At 51.3% G+C, this 19643-nt stretch overlaps 1 protein-coding gene across 8 annotated transcripts in view; it reads right to left on the bottom strand.

Moving 5' to 3' along the window:
- The window catches only part of RIN3 (Ras and Rab interactor 3), a 183973-nt gene that overhangs the window by 41169 nt on the left and 123161 nt on the right, over positions 1-19643 (bottom strand). For all 8 annotated transcript variants that reach the window (XR_012416082.1, XR_012416083.1, XM_065549265.1 and 5 more), the window contains one exon: positions 7331-7422. Coding sequence is in view for 4 of the 8 variants with exons in the window: in XM_065549265.1 (XP_065405337.1) it covers positions 7331-7422 (92 nt within the window). In the remaining 4 variants the exon portion in view is untranslated. The remainder of the gene's footprint in view (positions 1-7330; positions 7423-19643) is intronic.

Genomic DNA, 19643 nt, shown 5'->3' with positions numbered 1-19643 from the left:
TATTCCCAGCACCTGACAGTGCTTGGCCCAGAGCGGGGGCCCAGTGTCAGCCCCTTGGCACCCATGAGTGGATTAGCTTAGCCGGAGTGGAGAGTCAGGCCTCTGAGGAAGGGCACACAGGCAAGGTTAGTTTCAATGGCAAGATAAGGACAACCTGAACCACGGGAGGATGTGTAAAGACAAGACAGTGAGAGGAGGAAGGCAGGAAGGGGGGCAGAGGAGCCCCATAAGCAGATGGGCCACCAGCCGGGCAGCTGCCACGGGACAGGATGGGTCCATTAGGCACAGAACACAAGAGTACATTTCCCACTGCTCAGGTGTGGATTTTGGCAGGAACAGAGCAGATATGGGTTCAGGCAAATAGGCTCTCGGCCTGGGTACCTGGGACACAGCTTCCCTGACCCAAGACAGGCCTGGAGTTTGCGCCATGTCAGGGCAAAGGTCTCAAAGCCAATGTGACTCCAAGGAGTGGGGGAAGCCAGGAGCTAAAGGGCTGCATCCTAGGGTCTTGGGGCCTGTTAGGGAACCACAGTAGCATGACAGGGCTTTATGCTCCAAAAAAAAAAAAAAAAAAAAAAAGGAAGTGAGTAACTTTCTCTGCAGCCTGCAGAACCCCAAGGCCAGGGGAGAAACGGAACCCTGTGTCATGCAATCCTAGTGGTTTGGTCGGCAAAGCTGTGGGGTCCAATCCCCAGGGGCGCCATACCAAGCCTTGGCTTTGCTGCGGCAGTTCCCCTAAAGAAGGGCCCATCCTTGCCCTGGCCTCAGACTGAGACCACGATTTTGCTGGCCCCGAGGCCTGTTGAGCGTTGGCTGGGGACACCTCTTGCCAGATGCCCGCTCTTTCTATCCTCAGACGACCTGGGCCACGTCACAGGCTGGGCTGCAGGTCCTGAGGGCAAATTCAGACTCTACCCCTGGGGAGCTTGGGGCTAGCGGCAGGACAGGAAGGGGAGGAGTAAAGGCAGCAAAGTGCCACAGAAACACTAAAGAATCCAATGAGGTCAGTGAATAAATATTCATGTGGCATCCCAAAGACAGAGGCTGTTGTACATACAGTCAAAGTCAAGTTTTCAATGAATTATTAATAACTAGGAAAATGCTCATCATCTGATATAAAGGAAAAAGCAAGTTACAAGCAAACTTAGAAGAGTCACGGAACAGACGCCTTTCCTAAACATATTTTTAAAGTATTAAACACATACACACTGTAACATGTTTGAAAACCACTGTGAGTAATCCCTATTCTCTAAATTCCTTTGACACTTGTAATCAGCTGCTGAATACAGCTGAGTGCTGAATTGTTCCTCCTTATGTTAGTTTTCTGGCCTCGACTAACCGGTAACCTTTTAAAGTCCAAGATTACACCTTATATAGCCTGCACTTTCGAACGCTGGCTTTTCCAAGTCCGAATTTGGACTTTCTTACGTCGGCTCACGAAGGCACACTGTGAGCCATCACATGGCACTCGGCCCGCAAATCAATAGCTGAGTTTCAGCAACATCATCCCTATCTCAACAGCAGGCCTGGTGCAACTCTTTGGTTATTTGTTGCATTCTTCTGGGCATGCCAAAAAAATAAAACTGATGACACTAATGACAAGAAACACATATGCCTCATGAACTTCCTAGAACAACCAGATCGTCCAGCGGACTGGAAACCCAGGAAATCTTTAGCCTTAACTAGACAATCCTTGGCTCTGGGCTCTAGGGAAAAAAATGGAAGTCACAAATATATTCGCACAACATCAGAAGGCGAGAAACCAAAACTGTATTTTCAGTTGCGTCTAGATGTATCAAGGAAAAGAAACTGGAAGGAAACACAGCCCGAACTTGCACGAGTGGTGAGTTTATGCGTGGTTTTCATCCTCAGCCTTTTCTGGTCTTGTCCGTTAAAAACAAACACACGCGGCTGGGCGCCGTGGCTCATGCATGTAATCCCAGCACTTTGGGAGGCCGAGGCGGGCCACATCATCTGAGGTCAGGAGTTTGAGAGCCTGGACAACATGGTGAAACCCCATCTCTACTAAAAATACAAAAATTAGCCAGGCGTGGTGGCAGGTGCCTATAATCCCAGCTACTCGGGAGGCTGAGGCAGGAGAATCGCTTAAAACCGTGAGGCGGAGGTAGCAGTGGGCTGAGATCGTGCCACTGCACTCCAGCCTGGGCAAAAAGAGTGAGACTCCATCTCAAACAACAAACAAACAGACACAACATGCTTGACTTTTATTATAAGACAAAAAGGTGTCATAAGAGAAAGCAGCACATGGCGGGCATGTGGAGGGCATGCCCAGCAGAGGGTGGGGCCCACTACCCTGCCTATTCCAATGCCAAATCCAGGCTTCCTTGGCAAAAGGGTGCCATGCTGTTTTCCACTGGAGGCACAGCAAGTAGAGGAAAGGGTTGAGGGGTGGGAAGTGGTGAGCAAGGCTGGCTGAGAATCAGGGCACAGTGCAGGCAGAGCATGGAGTTCAAACTCAGCAAGCCCTGAGTGTGAATTCAGCTTTTGTTTACATCCCAAAATGAGGAAAGCCCTTTAGTTGATCTTTCTCTCTCTGGATAACAGCTTTGTTGAGATATCACTCACACACCACAGAGTTCACTCATTTAAAAAACACGCCTGTGTTTTCCCGTATATTCATCAAGTTGTGCGACTCTCACCACAATCAATTTTAGAGCACTTTTTTTTTTTCTTTTTTTAAGACAGAGTTTCGCTCTGTCACCCAGGCTGGAGTGCAATGGCATGATCTTGGCTCACTGCAACCTCCACTTCCTGAGTTCAAGTGATTCTCCTGCCTTAGCCTCCTGAGTAGCTGGGATTATAGGCATATGCCACCACACCCGGCTAATTTTTATATTTTTAGTAAAGATGGGGTTTTATCATGTTGTCCAGGCTGATCTCGAACTCCTGACCTCGTGATCCGCCTGCCTTGACCTCCCAAAGTTCTGGGATTATAGGCATGAGCCACTGCACCCGGCCTTTAGAGCATTTTGTATCACCCCAAAAGAAACCCTATGCCTATTAAGCAGTCACTCTCCATTCCCCTTTCCACCCAGCCCCTGGCAATCGCTAATCTGCTTTCTGTCTCTACGGATTTGCCTATTCTAGACACTTTATTCAAATGGAACTGTAGCATATGTGGTCTTTGGTATCAGCTCCCTTCACTTAGCATGTTTTCCAGGTTATTCCATGCGGCACCATGTGTCAGTCCCTGCACTTCATTCCTTTTTATAGCTGAATAAACACTTCAGACTCCTTAACTTTCCATTTCCTTATCTGTAAAACGGGCTTTTTTGTGAATAAATGAGATAATGTATGTGTGGGCATGTGGCAATGAATTTGCCTCCCATTGTCCTTTTGGTCTTCCCTGAAATGCTGACTATACAAGGTAACCCCTGGCTCACAGGGCCTCAGCACTAGGCTGGCCGGGGATCATTTGGACTCTCCTTGGACAATCTGAATGAAGAACAGTGGTCAGGTAGGGCTGTGAGCTGAGTCAGAGCCCTGCTCGTCAGGGAAGCAGGGGAGTAGGAATCTGAGTCAGCAAGGAGGCCATGTACAGGGAGCAAGGGGCTGGCATGTGTGACAGAGCAGCTGCGGTCACCCACAAAGCCTGGCTAACCCTCCATCTCCATTTATCAGAGGGTCCCTGGTGTCCTTTCTCTGAGTCTCTTTTTTTATGCTAGTTTGAGTGGGTTTCACTTCTTTTCCACCAAAGTCCCTTCCTAGAACAATGTGTGACATGCCAGGCACAATGCCTGGTGTGTCAGGGCCCTTGACAAATGCTGCACTTTCCATATTTATTATCACTATTTCATATGAAGGTTGGCAGGGCTCAAGCCTGCCCATGCCAGGGCCAAGGTCTCTGGCCTTTGATAGGATGTGCTCCTTTGGCTCTGGGTCTCCAGCCGTTCGGGAGATGACTGTAAAGTGAACCTTTCCTTGGCTCCAGGGAAAAATGATTGTGGTGAGCCTGGCTTCATGTCTTTCAGCACTCGGGGACACCAGGTCTACACAGATCCCTTGAGCTCTTAAGCTGCAACATACTCAGCTTCCATTTAAATCCTGTTCTCAAGGAAGTAAGTGCTGACGATGAATCTGAACCACTGTTGGCTTCCCAAATGGAAATCTCCCTTCTCCACTTCCTCCTTGTGCCTGAGATCAAATTCTCCGAGGAGAGAAGGCCCTGTCTATTCCAGAAAGGAATGCAGTTCTTCCAGGAGGAACATCTCCCTTAACGAAAAACCATGTTCCTAGGCCTTAGGAGAAGCTGCACTCTTGCAGGTGAGAGGAACCTGTAGGGAGTCTCCCGGCAGTCAGTCCTAGGGACGCCTAAACCCCATAGCGGGGTCAAGAGGTGCAGCAATGTGTCATAGACTGAGGCCATGCATCCCACTTACTCTATCAACATGGCCTGCAAACTGGCCACTGACTGCTCGTTGCAAAAGCAACAGAGAAGGTGGGGAGGTGCAGCTGAGGAGCACTAGAAAAGCTGTGCTCAGAGACAGAAAGCCCTCCGTGCAAATCCTGTCTGGGGCACTTTACAGGTGTGAGCCACCACGCCCAGTCCTGAGGATTTCTTCAGGGAAAAGTGAAGCATGTTTCACACAGCTGCTCAAGAACCGCTGAGGACAGAAAGCCTTTGGTGCAAATCTTGTCTGGGGCACGTTAGACAAGGTTCCCAGTGGGGCTAAAACTTGGTTCTAACTTTTTTTTTTTTTTTTTTTTTTGAGGCAGAGTCTCAGTGTGTTGCCCAGGCTGGAGTGCAGTGGGGCGATCTCAGTTGACTGCAACCTCCGCCTCCCAGGTTCAAGCAATTCTCCTGCCTCAGCCTCCGGAGTAGCTGGGATTACAGGCACACGTCATTACGCCCAGCTAATTTTTGTATTTTTAGTAGAGATGAGGTTTCACCATATTGGCCAGGCTGATCTTGAACTCCTGACTTCAGGTGATCCACCTGCCTTGGTCTCCCAAAGTGCTGAGATTACAGGCATGAGCCACCGCGCCCGGTCAGTGTTCTATCTTTAAAATGCACAAAAATGACATAAGACAATGCCAAGTGCTCTGCAATGGTCGGTGTCATCGAACCCCTAGGGGGAGGTCATCTGCACCTTAGAAAAGTGCAAATTACAAAACTGTCACCTGTCCCACATCCAAGATCCTGGGAGGGTAAGAGCCCAACAACTAAATTCTGGGGAGCAAAATTTAATAGCAAGTTTATTCCCAATAGCAACTGAAAACTTGCCCTTAGGGTTGTAACTGGGTAAACTAGACCTAGAAGAATTTGGATAGAGTTAAGAGGCGGCTGAGTGTGGTGGCTCATGCCTGTAATCCCAGCACTTTGGGAGGCCGAGGCAGGTGGATCATGAGGTCAGGAGTTCAAGATCAGCCTGACCAATATGGTGAAACCCCGTCTCTACTAAAAATACAAAAATTAGCCGGGCGTGGTGGCATGCGCCTGTAGTCCCAGCTACTTGGGAGCCTGAGGCAGGAGAATTGCTTGAACCTGGGAGGTGGAGGTTGCAGTGAGCCAAGATCGCACCACTGCGTTCCAGCCTGGGGGACAGAGTAAGATTCCGTCTCAAAAAAAAAAAAAAAAGTTAAGAGGCACCATGACACGATGGCAGGTGTGGAAGCTAAATGGCCTGGGTTCATCCCAGCTCTGCCATGTGCTGTGTGACACTGGACATGACTTAACCTCTTGTGCCTCAGTTTCCTCTGCCATAGAAGGGGAATTATAATAATAGTACTTACTTTATAGGATTGTTTGAAGCTGCGCTGAGCCAATGGCAGCTAAAGGGGTTAAAACGCAGTCATTGCTCATGGAGCGCGAACACCCAAGGACCAGAACTCCTCCTGCTTCCCGGCCCCTGACCATGGCTGCCTTGTGGTGTCTCTTGCATTGCTGCCCCTGATGGGCCCCTCTGAGGGGTGAACAGTGGCCTGGCTTGGGAACCAAGGGGTGTCTTCTTTGATCTCAGGTCTGCCCCTCACTTCCACTGTGACCTGGTTCTGCCCTCTGGGTCACTGTTTCTTCCATTTCATCAACACTGGTGAACAAGGCACCAATGTTCTGGACACTGTGCTCAGCCCCGTGGAGCACAGTGTCCTATGCATGGTTGACTTTTACTAAAGATTGTTGATGAACTGCTTTGCTCGTAAATGTGACCTGGCGGCCCCAGGTTAAGGCTCTGGGGCCTGCAGTGGCTCCTGAGCCGCTGTGTGGAACACGCTCTCCCTTTCCCTGTAAGAAATTCTCAGGGCCGGGCACAGTGGCTCACACCTGTCATTCCAGCATTTTGGGAGGCCAAGGTGGGAGGATCGCTTGAGGCCAGGAGCTTGAGACCAGCCTGGGCAACATGGAGAGACCGTGTCAAAACATAAGAAATTAACCAGGCATGGTGGTGTGCGCCTATAGTCCCAGCTCCTCAGGAGGTGAAGGTGGGAGGATAACCTGAGCCTGGGAAGTTGGGGCTGGGCTGAGCCATGATCATGCCACTGCACTCCAACCTGGGCAACAGAGTGAGACTCTGTTTCAAAAAAAAAAAAAAAGAAAAAAAAAAGAAAAAAAAATTATCTGCTCCTAACACACTCTGAAAGAGGCAGGTGGCCTGGCCTCTCAGCAGCTACAAACTTGGCATGCTTGGGCTTCCTGAGGGCCCGCGAGGTGAGGCCCTAGTTCTAGGTGGGCACCTGCTGACTGCATCCTTGTAGGGTGCTTGGCATCACCTGTACATCGGAAGAGCTCACTAAATGTGAGTTCTTTTTATAATTATGTGAAAGGGCTGGGGTCAGACACACCCTGTCCTTTCTCCCCTTCTTCTTTTCCTCTCCCCTGTTTACCCCTCAGGAACTCGGAAGGGTGGGGTGGGGCATGCTTAGGGTCAGTTGTTTGGGCACAGGACAGGCCCCCGTGAGGGCCACACCCAAGTTCATGGTCACATTCATGCTGCTTTTCCAACCGATGAGGGGCCAGGGCTGTGATGGCTGCCAGACCCAGCTCTCTGGCCCCCACTCAGAAGGGCCCTGGGGTTGAGCTCGGCTTCTCCCAGGACCACACCAGCCTCTCTGGTCCTAACCAGGCCCTGCTCCCTTAGACCAAACGTGACTGGGCCTCAGGGCGTCCTGGGCAGCTGATAGAGGCAACTCTTTAGAAACGCCTCTGTAGATCTCCCTGTCACGCGGCTCGGCAGCCTGAGGCAGGGGTGTGGGTGGTCCCATGGGAGCTGGGACTCAGGCTGTCCTTCTGCACAGGCGGCCCCTGGGGCAATCCTAGGGCCCCAGTTCCTAATGCCCCACCAGCTCCCCTGGCCCCTTGGAGAGGACTCACCCAGACCCAGGTTGGCGATGGTCTCAAGGTCCGTGAAGCTGCTGGCCTCGAGGATGGCCTGGGGCAGCCGCAGTGTGAAGGGCAGTAAGTCTCTGTGAAGACACGAGGGGTGGAAGTCATGTCTGGGGCCACTGTGTCCATTCCCAGCCTCCACAAAGGAAGAGCCCTGGCAATCTCTGCTGGCTGCCGGGGTCTCCACACATCCTGGAAGCTTCCCTGGAGCTGAGGGGCAGACTCTGAGGTGGAAGGAGCATCCAGTCAACTCTAGGTCCTGAGCCAGCACCAGGGACCCAGAGAGGTGGAGACCCTCCTCAGGAGTTGGGGGGCGGAGTCACTGTCCCCCTTAGTTTTCCTGGCCTGCTGAGCCCAGGCCAGCTCCTCTAAAGGCATTCTTTAGGGTAAAGTGAGTGGCCCACTCCTCCTGCCCTCTGACTTTGCTGGTGCACACTGAGATGTGCAGCGAGCACACAGTCAGGCATCTCCCAGCAAATGCACAGTCAGGCAGCCCCTGATGAACACACGGTCAGGCATCTCCCTGCAAACGTACAGTCAGGCAGCCCCTGACGAACACACGGTCAGGCATCTCCCAACAAACGCAGAGTCAGGAAGCCCCCGACGAACGCACGGTCAGGCATCTCCCTGCAAATGCACAGTCAGGCAGCCCCCGATGAACACACAGTCAGGCATCTCCCAGCAAACGCGCAGTCGGGCAGTTCCGGAAGAACACGACGAACACACAGTCAGGCATCTTCCAGCAAACGCACAGTCAGGCAGCCCCCGACGAACGCACAGTCAGGCATCTCCCGGCAAACGCACAGTCGGGCAGCCCCTGATGAACACACGGTCAGGCATCTCCCAACAAACGCAGAGTCAGGAAGCCCCCGACGAACGCACGGTCAGGCATCTCCCTGCAAATGCACAGTTAGGCAGCCCCCGATGAACGCACAGTCGGGCAGCCCCCGACGAACGCACAGTCAGGCATCTCCCTGCAAACGCACAGTCAGGCAGGTTCATCTCATGGCTTTGGTCACAATAGGGAACTGTTGAGGATTCCCTCCAGAGATCTTCCAGAAGGAGTTCGGACTGATGGGAAACAGGGGCCAGGAAAGGAAAAGGGATGGCCAGGCCACATGGTAGTTGAAGACACTGTGTGTTGAGCCCAGGGCTCCTGACTTTTGGCCCAGGGCTGTTTCACAGGGTCAGGAAGGGGAGTGTGGCACTGCCAGGGCCCCAGGATGGGTGGTCCCGATTCTATGTTTCTTCCTAGTGTTTAAGGCCTGGGGACCCCCTTTCCAGCCATGTCTCCCGCTCCTTCCTCATTATCCCACCTGCCCTGTTCTCTGAGGCCATTTCCTCCTCTGTGAAGACAGGAATGGATGAGAGGGTGCCCAGCGTGGTTATCAAGACCTGGCAGCCACCACTATTTTCTTCACAACCTGTTCTACCCTCCCTTGCTCATGCTTCGTCCACTTTCTCCCCAAATCCTGATGCCCACTGAAATCCCATCGTCCATCATTTGCTGAGCCTCCCACCATGGCCTCGGCCAGAGGTACCTCCTCCCCGGGGTCTTCATGGCTTTGCTGTCTGCAACTCATCTTCCTGGCGACATGAGGCTGGGAGCCCTGGGAGCTCCTGGAACGGGTGGAGGCTGCCTTCCGGGTTTCCGAAGACCCGCAGTGCTTAGCACTCTCCATGAGGCTCCAAGGTCATTTGCTGAATGGACCCAGCCAAACTCAGGAGCTGAGCCGGAGGCATAGCAGAACAGAGATGGCCTGGGATGGGGCTGGCCCTGCTGGGGCACCTCTGCTCAGCGATGTCAGCTTCTGTGGCCTCCCAGGTGCCCCCATGGCCTCTTGGGAAGCGCTTCGATACAGAAGAGTAGGACAGGGCAGGCTGTGGCACAGGTTCTGGGCCCTTTTCTCAGGTCTTGGGGGTGGCCTTGGGCTTCTCCACTGTCAGATGGGCTGGGGACCAGCCAGCTGACGTTGGCATCTTCTGTCATTGTTGTGTGATTCTGCTGCAACCCGAGGTCTTCTGATGGCCAGACTGGATGGGCCCTCAGTGCTGCACTCCCATCTCAGGCCCTGCCCCGCCACCACTAACCCCAGCTCGAATTCTGAAGGGTAGCAACATTCATCCCAAGTTGCCTCAGTTTACTTCGGTTACCTGGTGGCCTATCAGTGGGGTTTCCAATGGTTCCTCCATCACTGTGAGTATCACAGTGGCCAGCAGAGGCTGCTCGGCTCATCTGTGCCCACCCCGTGACTGCTAGGACAGCCTCCTGCCACCTCATCATTCTACTCAGTCTGCTGCAGTTGCAGCTGCAGTCACACCCCAGACTCGAATCCCAGCATCCAAGGTCTCCCCCGGTCTGGCCTTGCTCTGCCTTTCTGGCTTGCTCCCCAACATCTGCTCTCCACAGTCCCTTCCCCGCACTCGGGGGCCTCCTGCTGGCTCCCAAATGATCACGCTCCAGTTCCTCCGGTGGGTGTTCCCCACTCATTTCCCGTCTCTGAGTTTACACATAGAGGGAACAGTCCCTCATCCCCACCACCTACGTCTACGATTCTATACATCCTTCAAGGCCACACCATGGACTCTTCTTCCTCCATGACCTGGGGTTCAAGGGTCTCATGCGTCTCTGCTTCTCCACATCCCATCCAATTCGCCACTGCACCCAGGGGCAGCCTCTTCCGTCCAGAGGAAAGCACACACAGGATGTGGGTGTTTGCTGGGCATCTACTATGTGTCAGGTGTGGGGCTAGGTGTTTTGGAGGCTTTAAGTGATATTCTTACTAAATCACAGGCACCCCGAGGGCAGGCATCAGTACCTCTGTTTTACAGGGGACACAGTGGCTCAGGGAGGTTAAGGGACTCGCCCAAGACCCCCCAGCCAGTAGTAAGTTTCTGACAGAAACATTGAAACATTTAAAAATCTATACCAATATAAAATTTGATTATCTACAGGGCAAAACTTTCAATCAGTATCACAAATCACCTACTACATTTGTTTTTTAAGGAAAAGGAACTATCACTTGTTAAGCTTTATCAATCACTCACCAAGAGCTTTCCCTGTTATCCTACTTAACCCTTGAAGCAATCCTGTGATGTAAGTGCTATTGTCAACATTTGTTAAAATGTTGGATTTTTTTTTTTATTAGAAAAGAAAAACAGATTTATTGTAGTCAAAGTCATACAATACAAAAGTGCTTAAAATGTGCAGGTCCTCCATTCTCCAGAGGATCCTGCTGTCTACCCCAGGGGTCCCCAACCCCCAGGCCACAGACTAGTATCAGGCCATGGCCTGTTAGGAACTGAGTTGCACAGCAGGAGGTGAGCAGCGGGCCAGTGAGCAAAGCTTCATCTGTCTTGACAGCCGCTCCCCATCCTCGCATTACTGCCTGAGCTCCACCTCCTGCCAGATCAGCGGCAGCATTTGATTCTCATAGGAGCGCAAACTCTACTGTGAACTATGTGAGTGAGGGGTCTAGGTTTTGTGCTCCTTCTGTGAACTATGTGAGTGAGGGGTCTAGGTTTTGTGCTCCTTCTGTGAACTATGTGAGTGGGGGGTGTAGGTTTTGTGCTCCTTCTGAGACTCTAGTGCCTGATGATCTGTCTTTGTCTCCCATCACCTCCAAATGGGACCATCTAGTTGCAGGAGAACGAGCTCAGGCTCCCACTGGTACTACATCATGGTGAGTTGCACAATTATTTCATTATATATTTCAATGTAATAGTGAAAGAAATAAAGTGCACAATGAATGTAATGTGCTTGAATCTTCCCGAAACCATCCCCACCCCATCCCTGGCCCATGGAAAAACTGTCTTCCACGGAAGTGGTCCCTGGTGCCAAAAAGGTTGGGGACTGCTGGTCTACACTCTGGAGAGTAACCTTGCTGGCCCTTCTTTAATGCACACATATGCATGCCCAAGCACACACGTACACACACCATTTATTTTACTAGTTCTTATATATTTTTAATTGTTTTGTAGAGATAGGGTCACACTATATTGTCCAGACCTGTCTTGAACTCCTTGCCTCAAGTGATCCTCCTGCCTCTGCCTCCCAAAGTGCTCGGATTACAGGCGTGAGCCACCGCACCTAGCCCACATCACGTATTTTAAAAATGAAAATGGCACTATGTTCCATCTATTGCTCTGCAGCTTGCTTTCTTTACTGAACAGTAAAGTGATCTATATAGTGAGCAAGTCCATACATGTATACTGGCGTCTTTCTTTTTCTGTGCTGAAGAGTATCCCATGGGATAACCGTCATTTATTTAATTTTTTTTTTTTTTTTTTGAGATGGAGTCTCGCTCTGTCGCCCAGGCTGGAGTTCAATAGCACGATCTTGGCTCACTGTAACCTCTACCTCCCAGGTTCAAGCAATTCTCCTGCCTCAGCCTCCTGAGTAGCTGGGATTGTAGGCATGTGCCACCGCATCCAGCTAATTTTGTATTTTTAGTGTAGATGGGTTTTCACCACGTTGGCCAAGCTGGTCTTGAACTCCTGACCTCAGGTGATCCACACGGTGGCCTCCCAAAGTGCTAGGATTACAGGTGTGAGACGCTGTGCCCAGCCACTGTTTTTCTTCTTTTGATGGTCATCTAAGCTTGCTTTCTTTCTCTTTCTCCCTCCCTCCCTCTCTCTCTTCCTGTCTTTCTCTCTCTTTCATTAATGCTAACCATTACAGAGTTTACTGAGTGTCCAGGAGAAGTTTTAAGCACTTTACATATATTACCTCTTTAAATCCTCCTCCCAACTCCACGAAGCAGGTACTTTCCTTATGCTTATCTCACAGCTCCGAAGACCGGGGCACAGACAGACTAAGTGGCTTGCCCCTCTCCCACAGCTTGTAAGTGACAAAGCCTGCATCTGAATGGAGGGTTCAGGCTTGTAACCCCTAGACTACTTGTTTTCAGCAAAAAATTATTTCCTAATTGCCACTGGATCCAATTGTGCTGCACAGAAAGAATTGAGCACATCATCTTTCTGCCCTCAAGCTAGTATTCCTTTTTTCTTTTTTGAGACGGACTCTCACTCTGTTGCCCAGGCTGGAGTGCAGTGGTGTGATCTCGGCTCACTGCAACCTCCGTCTCCTGGGTTCAAGCAATTCTCCTGCCTCAGTCTCCTGAGTAGCTGGGACTACAGGTGTGCGCCACCATGCCCGGCTAATTTTTGTATTTTTTTTAGTAAAGACGGGCTTTCTCTATGTTGGCCAGGCTGGTCTCAAACTCCTAACCTCAAGTGATCTGCCTGCCTCAGCCTCCCGAAGTGCTGGGATTACAGGTGTGAGCCACCACACCTGGCCTCAAGCTAGTATTTCTGCTGAATAACTTCCTAGATGCGAGTGAGTCTGCTGGGCCATAAGGTAGATATATTTGGAGAAATGACAGAATTTACCAAACTGATCCCCTTTTCCCAAGCTTGCTCCCATTTACACTCCATCAACGCCTATGATGGGCTGAGAAGTAAATGGTCCCAAGCTTCTGGAACAGCCTGTGCTGGTTCCTTCCAATTCTATAATAAAAGACAGTAACTAAATACTCCAGTCCTCCAACCTCAGCTTCAGTGTGTCCTCGTGGTGCCCTCCTGCTCTGTGACAAAGGTGGAGCCTGGAAAAATTGCCCAGTTTGGGGTCTGGAGGGCAAGCCAGTTTCATGCCTCAGTAAACATTAGCAGGGTGTGAAGATGGGGAAGGCAGGCGTTTGAAACTATTGCTGCCATGCACGGCTTATTCATCTCCAAATGCCGAGTCCTTAGTTCTTGGAAAATGCCAAGAAAAACCTCCAGACAGGGTGCTGGGGTGGTGAGGCCACCGCCTGAACACTCACTGACAACAGAAGACCAAAAGGGAACTAGACACTTGTGAGGGACTCCACTGGGGCCACCACACCCATTTATACTCTGCAGACTGCCTGGATCAGAATCGCCTAGGGAGCTGCTAGAAATGCGGATTGCTAGGTTCCCAAGGTTCCCAACCAAGGGTGCCTAGCATTGGGTCTGGGGGTAGGCTGAGAATCCACTTTTTTTTTTCTCTCTCTTTCTCGCACCCAGGCTGCAGTGCAGTGGTGTGATCTCGGCTCACCGCAACCTCTGTGTGCTGGGTTCAAGCAATTCTCCTGTTTCAACCTCCCAAGTAGCTGGGATTACAGGTGCTGGGTTCAAGCAGTTCTCCTGCTTCAACCTCCCAAGCAGCTGGTATTACAGGTGCCTGCAACCACCCCCGGCTAATGTTTGCATTTTTAGTAGAGACTGGGGTTTCACCATGTTGTCCAGGCTGGTCTTGAACTCCTGACTTTCAGTGATTTGGCCTCTCAAAGTGCTGGGATTACAGGTGTGAGCCACCATGCCCAGCCAAGAATTTACATTTTTAAACAACTCCTGAGGGGATCCTGGTGCATGCAGCCTTCGGTGGGAATCACAGGTCCCCAAGGTCAGGGATACTAAAAAATATAAAAATTAAGCAACCTTCCTGATGTGTGTTGTGTTTCCTCATAAACTATGAAACCCACTAAAAAGCATTCACAACAATAGGAATTTTTAAAATGGGATTTTTAGCTGGCTGGGTGCAGTGGCTCATGCCCCTGTAATCTCAGCACTTTGGGAGGCCGAGGCGGGTGGATAGCCTGAAGGTCAGGAGTTTGAGACCAGCCTGGCCAACATGGTAAAACCTCAATCTCTACTAAACATACATAAAAAAAAAAAATTAGGAGGGCGTGGTGGCAGGCGCCTGTATTCCCACTTACGCAGGAGGCTGAGGCAGGAGAATCGCTTGAACCCAGGAGGCGGAGGTTGCAGTGAGCCGAGATCATACCATTGCACTCCAGCCTGGGCAACAATAGTGAAAATTCGTCTCAAAAAAAAAAAAAAAAAGGATTTTTAGAATAAATATTCTGACATTTCCCCCACACTCTGGAAGGTCAGCTTGTGTACTCCCAGGGAGCCAGCGCCTCTCTCTGGAGGTCTCTGTTTTAGCTGGTGCTTTCCAAACCTTTGTAACCAGAGAGAAATACCTTTGACATCATGACACAGCATATGTGCACACACACACATACACACACCCACATACACACACCCACACACTCACACACCACTAAAACAAAAGTTTAGCAAAACGAGACTTATTCCAGCTACATGAGATTCTGATAGCTTCTAGTGCAGTTTACTTTATCATTAAAAAGAAAAAAACCAGTCGTGACCCACTAAACTGATTTTATAACCCCCTCTGAAGTGCTTTCCAACACTTAGCAATCAGTTCTCCAATTCTCCAGACACTAACTGGGTACACAACAATTCAGCTCAATTCTGACACTAATTACCTGGATGTAGAGTTAGATTCTGTAGACTTAAGGCTTCCGTCCCCCAAGACTGCCCCACCTCAGATGCAGTTGCGTCTCAGGCCACCAGCGGGCTTCTGACTGGCTGGCTATAGATCAGAGCTTCCCAGGCACAGTGACGAGATTTCTCCTAGGGCAAGGATGCCCAGCCAGCCATCCCCTCCTCTGGCCATCTCCTCCTCTGGGACAGGAGGGTGGCAGCTTAGTCACAACACTGGGCACATCCTAGGGTGGGGCAGACCTGAGAGGCTCCTCTCTTCCTTCCTCATTTTGGGTAATGGCGCCCACTTCTTGAGGCTAATGACTGCAGTGCCCAGGGCTGTGCTGGGGATCAGGCCCCATGATCCTTGCAAGGTGCTGAGCAGAGCACCTGGCACCAAGTAAATACTCAGGAAACCATCAAGCATGTTCGTCCTCCTGTCGTCAAGGATGGAAACCCGAGCTCTCCCCCTGCTCCCACCCTCAGTGGCTGCCCTCACCCCTCTGGTTCCCCTAGGCATTGCTTGGGGCAGTCACCTCCAGGCAGGGCCAGTATGGCTGCAGCAGCCCCTTGCTGGTCTCTGCTCTCCCCTTCCTTCAATCCCACCACCTGCTATGGCCAGGTTGCTCGCTGAAGAGCAGTCTGATATCAGCAACAGGCTCACAGCACCTGCGGAAGGAAGTGCCTGCAATCCCCAGGCACAGCGTTCAAGGCTTTCCAAGCATCTTACCTCCCACCCATGATGCGGTTCTGCCCATGAAGCCACTCCTGAGGCTGCCCATAGCTTTCCCACTGCCAGGCGTTTGCCCGTGCTGTCTCCTTTGCCTTAAGTTCCCTTCCTGCCCTTCCTTGCCTGGCTCCCAACATCACTCTTCCATAAAGAGGGCCTCATGTCTCCCATATGTGGAGGGAGTGGCTGGAAGGCGGCAGCACAGGCATCCTCCCAGCCACAGGCCTGGCAGTCAATCTCCTGGGCAGAAGCAGCTGGGGCTTGCGGGTCACACACACTTGGGTTCAAATCAGCTCAGAACTTGGCTGTGACACCAAGGCAGGTCACATCCCCAGCCTCAGTTTCTTTATCTGTAACAGCAATAAGAACATGCTTGATTGTTTTTTGAGCCCTTATTTCACACCAGGTGCTCTGCTAAACCCCTTCCAAGGATCATGGAGTCTGATCCTCAGCACAGCCCTGAGGGCTGGAGTCACTGAAGTGGTAATCCCTAAAGGTGTTATTGCTGTAGCGGTTAGAGGGAGCTCTGTGGGCAGTCACAGCACAAAGGCTCACTCAGGACAGATGCCCCATCAGCAGCAGCCAGTCACAAAATCACTGCTGACGCCCCACCCACCCTGATGGCTTTACCAGCTCTACACACCCATCCCCTAGCCTCAGTGGGGTTTGCCTTAAGTGCTGGCCCTTAGGACCATCAGGGATTGTCCTGGTGCTGGAGCCTCACACATGCCTAGGAGTGGCCCCAGGTTTCCTTTATGCTCCAGAGTCGCCCACAGGGCCAGGTTGAGGTTGGGGTCACCCTGCAGTCACACCCTCACTGGGCTTTTCCCACTCCCAGTCCTGCTCCCCTACTCCCTCCTGCTTTCTCCTCGAGGGCAGTCCTGAAACACCCCTTGCATATGAATCCCGTCCCAAAGTCTGCCCCTAGGAGACTCCCAGCTAAGCAATTGGTATCATTCACCTGGAAGCAGTTCTCAAACCCTGGTCTGAGATAGGCTCATTATAAAAGCAGATTCCGGCCGGGCGCCATGGCTCAAGCCTGTAATCCCAGCACTTTGGGAGGCCGAGACGGGCGGATCATGAGGTCAGGAGATCGAGACCATCCTAGCTAACATGGTGAAACCCCGACTCTACTAAAAAATACAAAAAAAAACCAACTAGCAGGGCGAGGTGGCAGGCACCTGTAGTCCCAGCTACTCGGGAGGCTGAGGCAAGAGAATGGCATAAACCTGGGAGGTGGAGCTTGCAGTGAGCTGAGATCCGGCCACTGCACTCCAGCCTGGGCGACAGAGCGGGACTCTGTCTTAAAATAAATAAATAAATAAATAAATAAATAAATAAATACATACATACATACATAAATGCAGATTCCTACTTTGGGAGGCTGAGATGGGCAGAACATTTGAGGTCAGGAGTTCAAGACCAGCCTGACCAACATGGTGAAACCCTTTGTCTACTAAAAATACAAAAAAAATTAGCTGGGGGTAGTGGTGTGTGCCTGTAATCTCAGCTACCCGGGAGGCTGAGGCAGGAGAATCGCTTGAACTCGTGAGGTGGAGGATGCAGTGAGCCCAGATCATGCCACTGCACTCCAGCCTGGTGACAGAGTGAGACTTCAACCCCCCACCCCCCAAAAAAATGCAGATTCCTGTGTCCCACCCCAGACCCACTGAATCAGGATCTCCTGGGAGGAGTCTGTATTTTTAACCCGCTCTTCGGTGACTGTGGGACCCAGCCAGGTCTGGAAACCCTCTAGAGCCCTCACGCCAGTCCGCTTAGGCTTTGCATTACTTTGGCGTGAGCACCTTGAAGCAGAACGTGTCTCCTTTTTTATGTCTGGGGGCAGAGGCCGCAGACAGAGCACAGAATGTGCTTCCTGGATTGAGAGGGACGGGGGTGTCCTGCTCTGGGGAATCTTCACTGTACAGCTTGGCCCTCTGGGGGCTGCCATGCTGCCATGGGGAATGAGCTCCAGGAACAGACTCCCAGCCCAGCCCCTGGGCCCCAAGAGGCTCTGGGAAGGGGAAGGGGCCTGGGTAGGCTTGCTCAGGACCAGGCCTGTGGTTCAGCATGATGCTGGGGACACATGTCTAATTAAACGCCAGGACTGACAAGTATCCACTGCAACACCCCTCTGTGCCATGTCCTGGAGGTGACACAAGGCATATGATATGCCTCTGCGACATCACCTGCGACCTCCAGGAGTTAGGCTCTGGAGGAGTCTGTAGGGCAGGATTTTAGAATTGCGCAACCACAGAGGTCTAGAACTTTGATGTTCCATCTTGGCTAACATCCCCTTGATGGGGGAGACAACTGGGGCCACGAGAGGTCAGGTGACTTGCCCAAGTCACAAGCTTCTGAGTGATGGGTCTCGAACTCCCAGCCTGGGGCTCTCCCTCCCACAGCATCTCACTTCTGAGCTACTCACAAACTCAGGCCTTGGAGCTGATGTCCCCCAAAATACGGTGATGGCAGGCTCTCTGTCCTGTGGCCTCCTTAAGGGTACCCTGGGAGTTTGAGGGTAGGCCCAGGGGCACCTGCTTTTCTGGAACATGGAGGAAAGGCTGAGAGGTGACAGAAGTGAGCTTGGTGACCGTGGCTCCAGAGCTCCCTGGGCATAGATGAAGTCGCTGCTCCAGCAAACCGCTATGGCCCAATTCATGGAGGTAGAACAAGGGCACTGACTGGGTGTGGGACAGGGTGCTGTTTCTTTTGGGGGCTGGGTGCTGTTTCTTTTTTAGACAGGGTCATGCTTTGTCACTCAGGCTGGAGTGCAGTGGCACAGTCTCAATTCACTGCAACCTCTGCCTCCTGGGTTCAAGCCATTCTCCTACCTCAGCCTCCTGAGTAGCTGGGACTACAGGCAAGTGCCACCACATCCGGCTAATTTTTCCATTTTTAGTAGAGATGGGGTTTTACCAAGTTGCCCAGGCTGGTCTTGAGAACTGACCTCAAGTGATCCACCCGCCTCAGCCTCCCAAAGTGCTGGGATTACAGGTGTGATCCACTGCACTGGGTCGGTGCTGTCTCTTTACATGTGCTTCTTATTCCCTCCTTCAGCACCAACATAACGATATTATCATTCCTATTTAACAGAAGAGCAAGTTGAGCCTCAGAGAAATTAAATAATAAGCTCAAGTTCTGGGCTTTGCAATTATGTCATCATTCGTTTATTCACAGCACCTAACATGTGCCAAACACTGTAAAGCTTCTTCCACTATGGCTAGGAGCTTGGAACCCGCCTCTCTGAGACTCTAACATGTCAGGCTGGTACCAAGGGCCAGGAGGCCTCGGATGTTTTGCCTCGTGGGCCTACAGGCATCAGAATTATTGCAGGATGCACACAGTGAGGCCTCTGGAGCAGACAGTGTGGACTTTGGAGATGTGTCTGGTTTGAAACCCTGCCTTGCCATTTACCAGCTGGGCAAGTGACTTCTCTCAGTCTCAGTTTTCTCATCTGTACAATGGGGATAACGAGAGCATTTACCGCCTGAAATTGTTTGCAAAATTTAAAAAGAGAATGGCTATAAAAGCCCTTAGCACAGTGCCAGGTACCTGGTGTGCCCTTAAGAGGCAGCAGCTGTTAGCATCAACTATTACTGGGGCAGGAAAATAGGGTCTCGAGGCAGGGAACATAAGGCCAGTTCGCACTTCAGCTATGACAGGAAATATCCTCTCCATAGGGCTCAGGCCAAGTAAATGATTTTGTAACTTTACTTCATCCTCTTCATTTACATAGGGTAAATGTAATCAATGGAATTCTCTAGAGGGTATTTAAACTCCCCCAAATTCCATAACAGTGCCCTTGAGGCCCTATGCTTGGGCCCACTCCCACACTGTGGAGTGTACTTTCATTTTCAGGGAACTCCTTCATTCCTTCCTTGTTTTGTTCATGCGTTTTGTCCAATTCTTTGTTCAAGGCGCCAAGAACCTGGACACCCTCCACTGGTGACATATTTTGGTGAGCAGGTGGGGAGGAAGAGGTAAGTCCAAAGTTTGGGATTTCTTTTTCTCCTTTCTCCTTTTCCTTTCTGCTCCGTACAGGAGAATCAATCACTCTCTCTCTCTCTCTCTCCGTCTGTCTCTCTCATTCTCTGTCTTTTTCTTTCCAACTCAGGATCCTTGGCAGGCAGCGCCTAAACACAAAAGCAACTGCAGGTTTCTGGCCGTGGCCAGTGAAACAAAGGGGTTTCCATGTGGAGAAGCCTAAATGTCACCGCCGGGTTCACTTAAGGGACCAGGGTCTTTTCATTTTTCTTCCCC

The sequence above is a fragment of the Macaca fascicularis genome, chromosome 7, assembly GCF_037993035.2.
Source record: "Macaca fascicularis isolate 582-1 chromosome 7, T2T-MFA8v1.1".
In the NCBI taxonomy this organism is placed as follows: domain Eukaryota; kingdom Metazoa; phylum Chordata; class Mammalia; order Primates; family Cercopithecidae; genus Macaca; species Macaca fascicularis.
The sequence above is the reverse complement of the archived record's forward strand: the minus strand, read 5'-3'. Positions and strand labels throughout refer to the sequence as shown.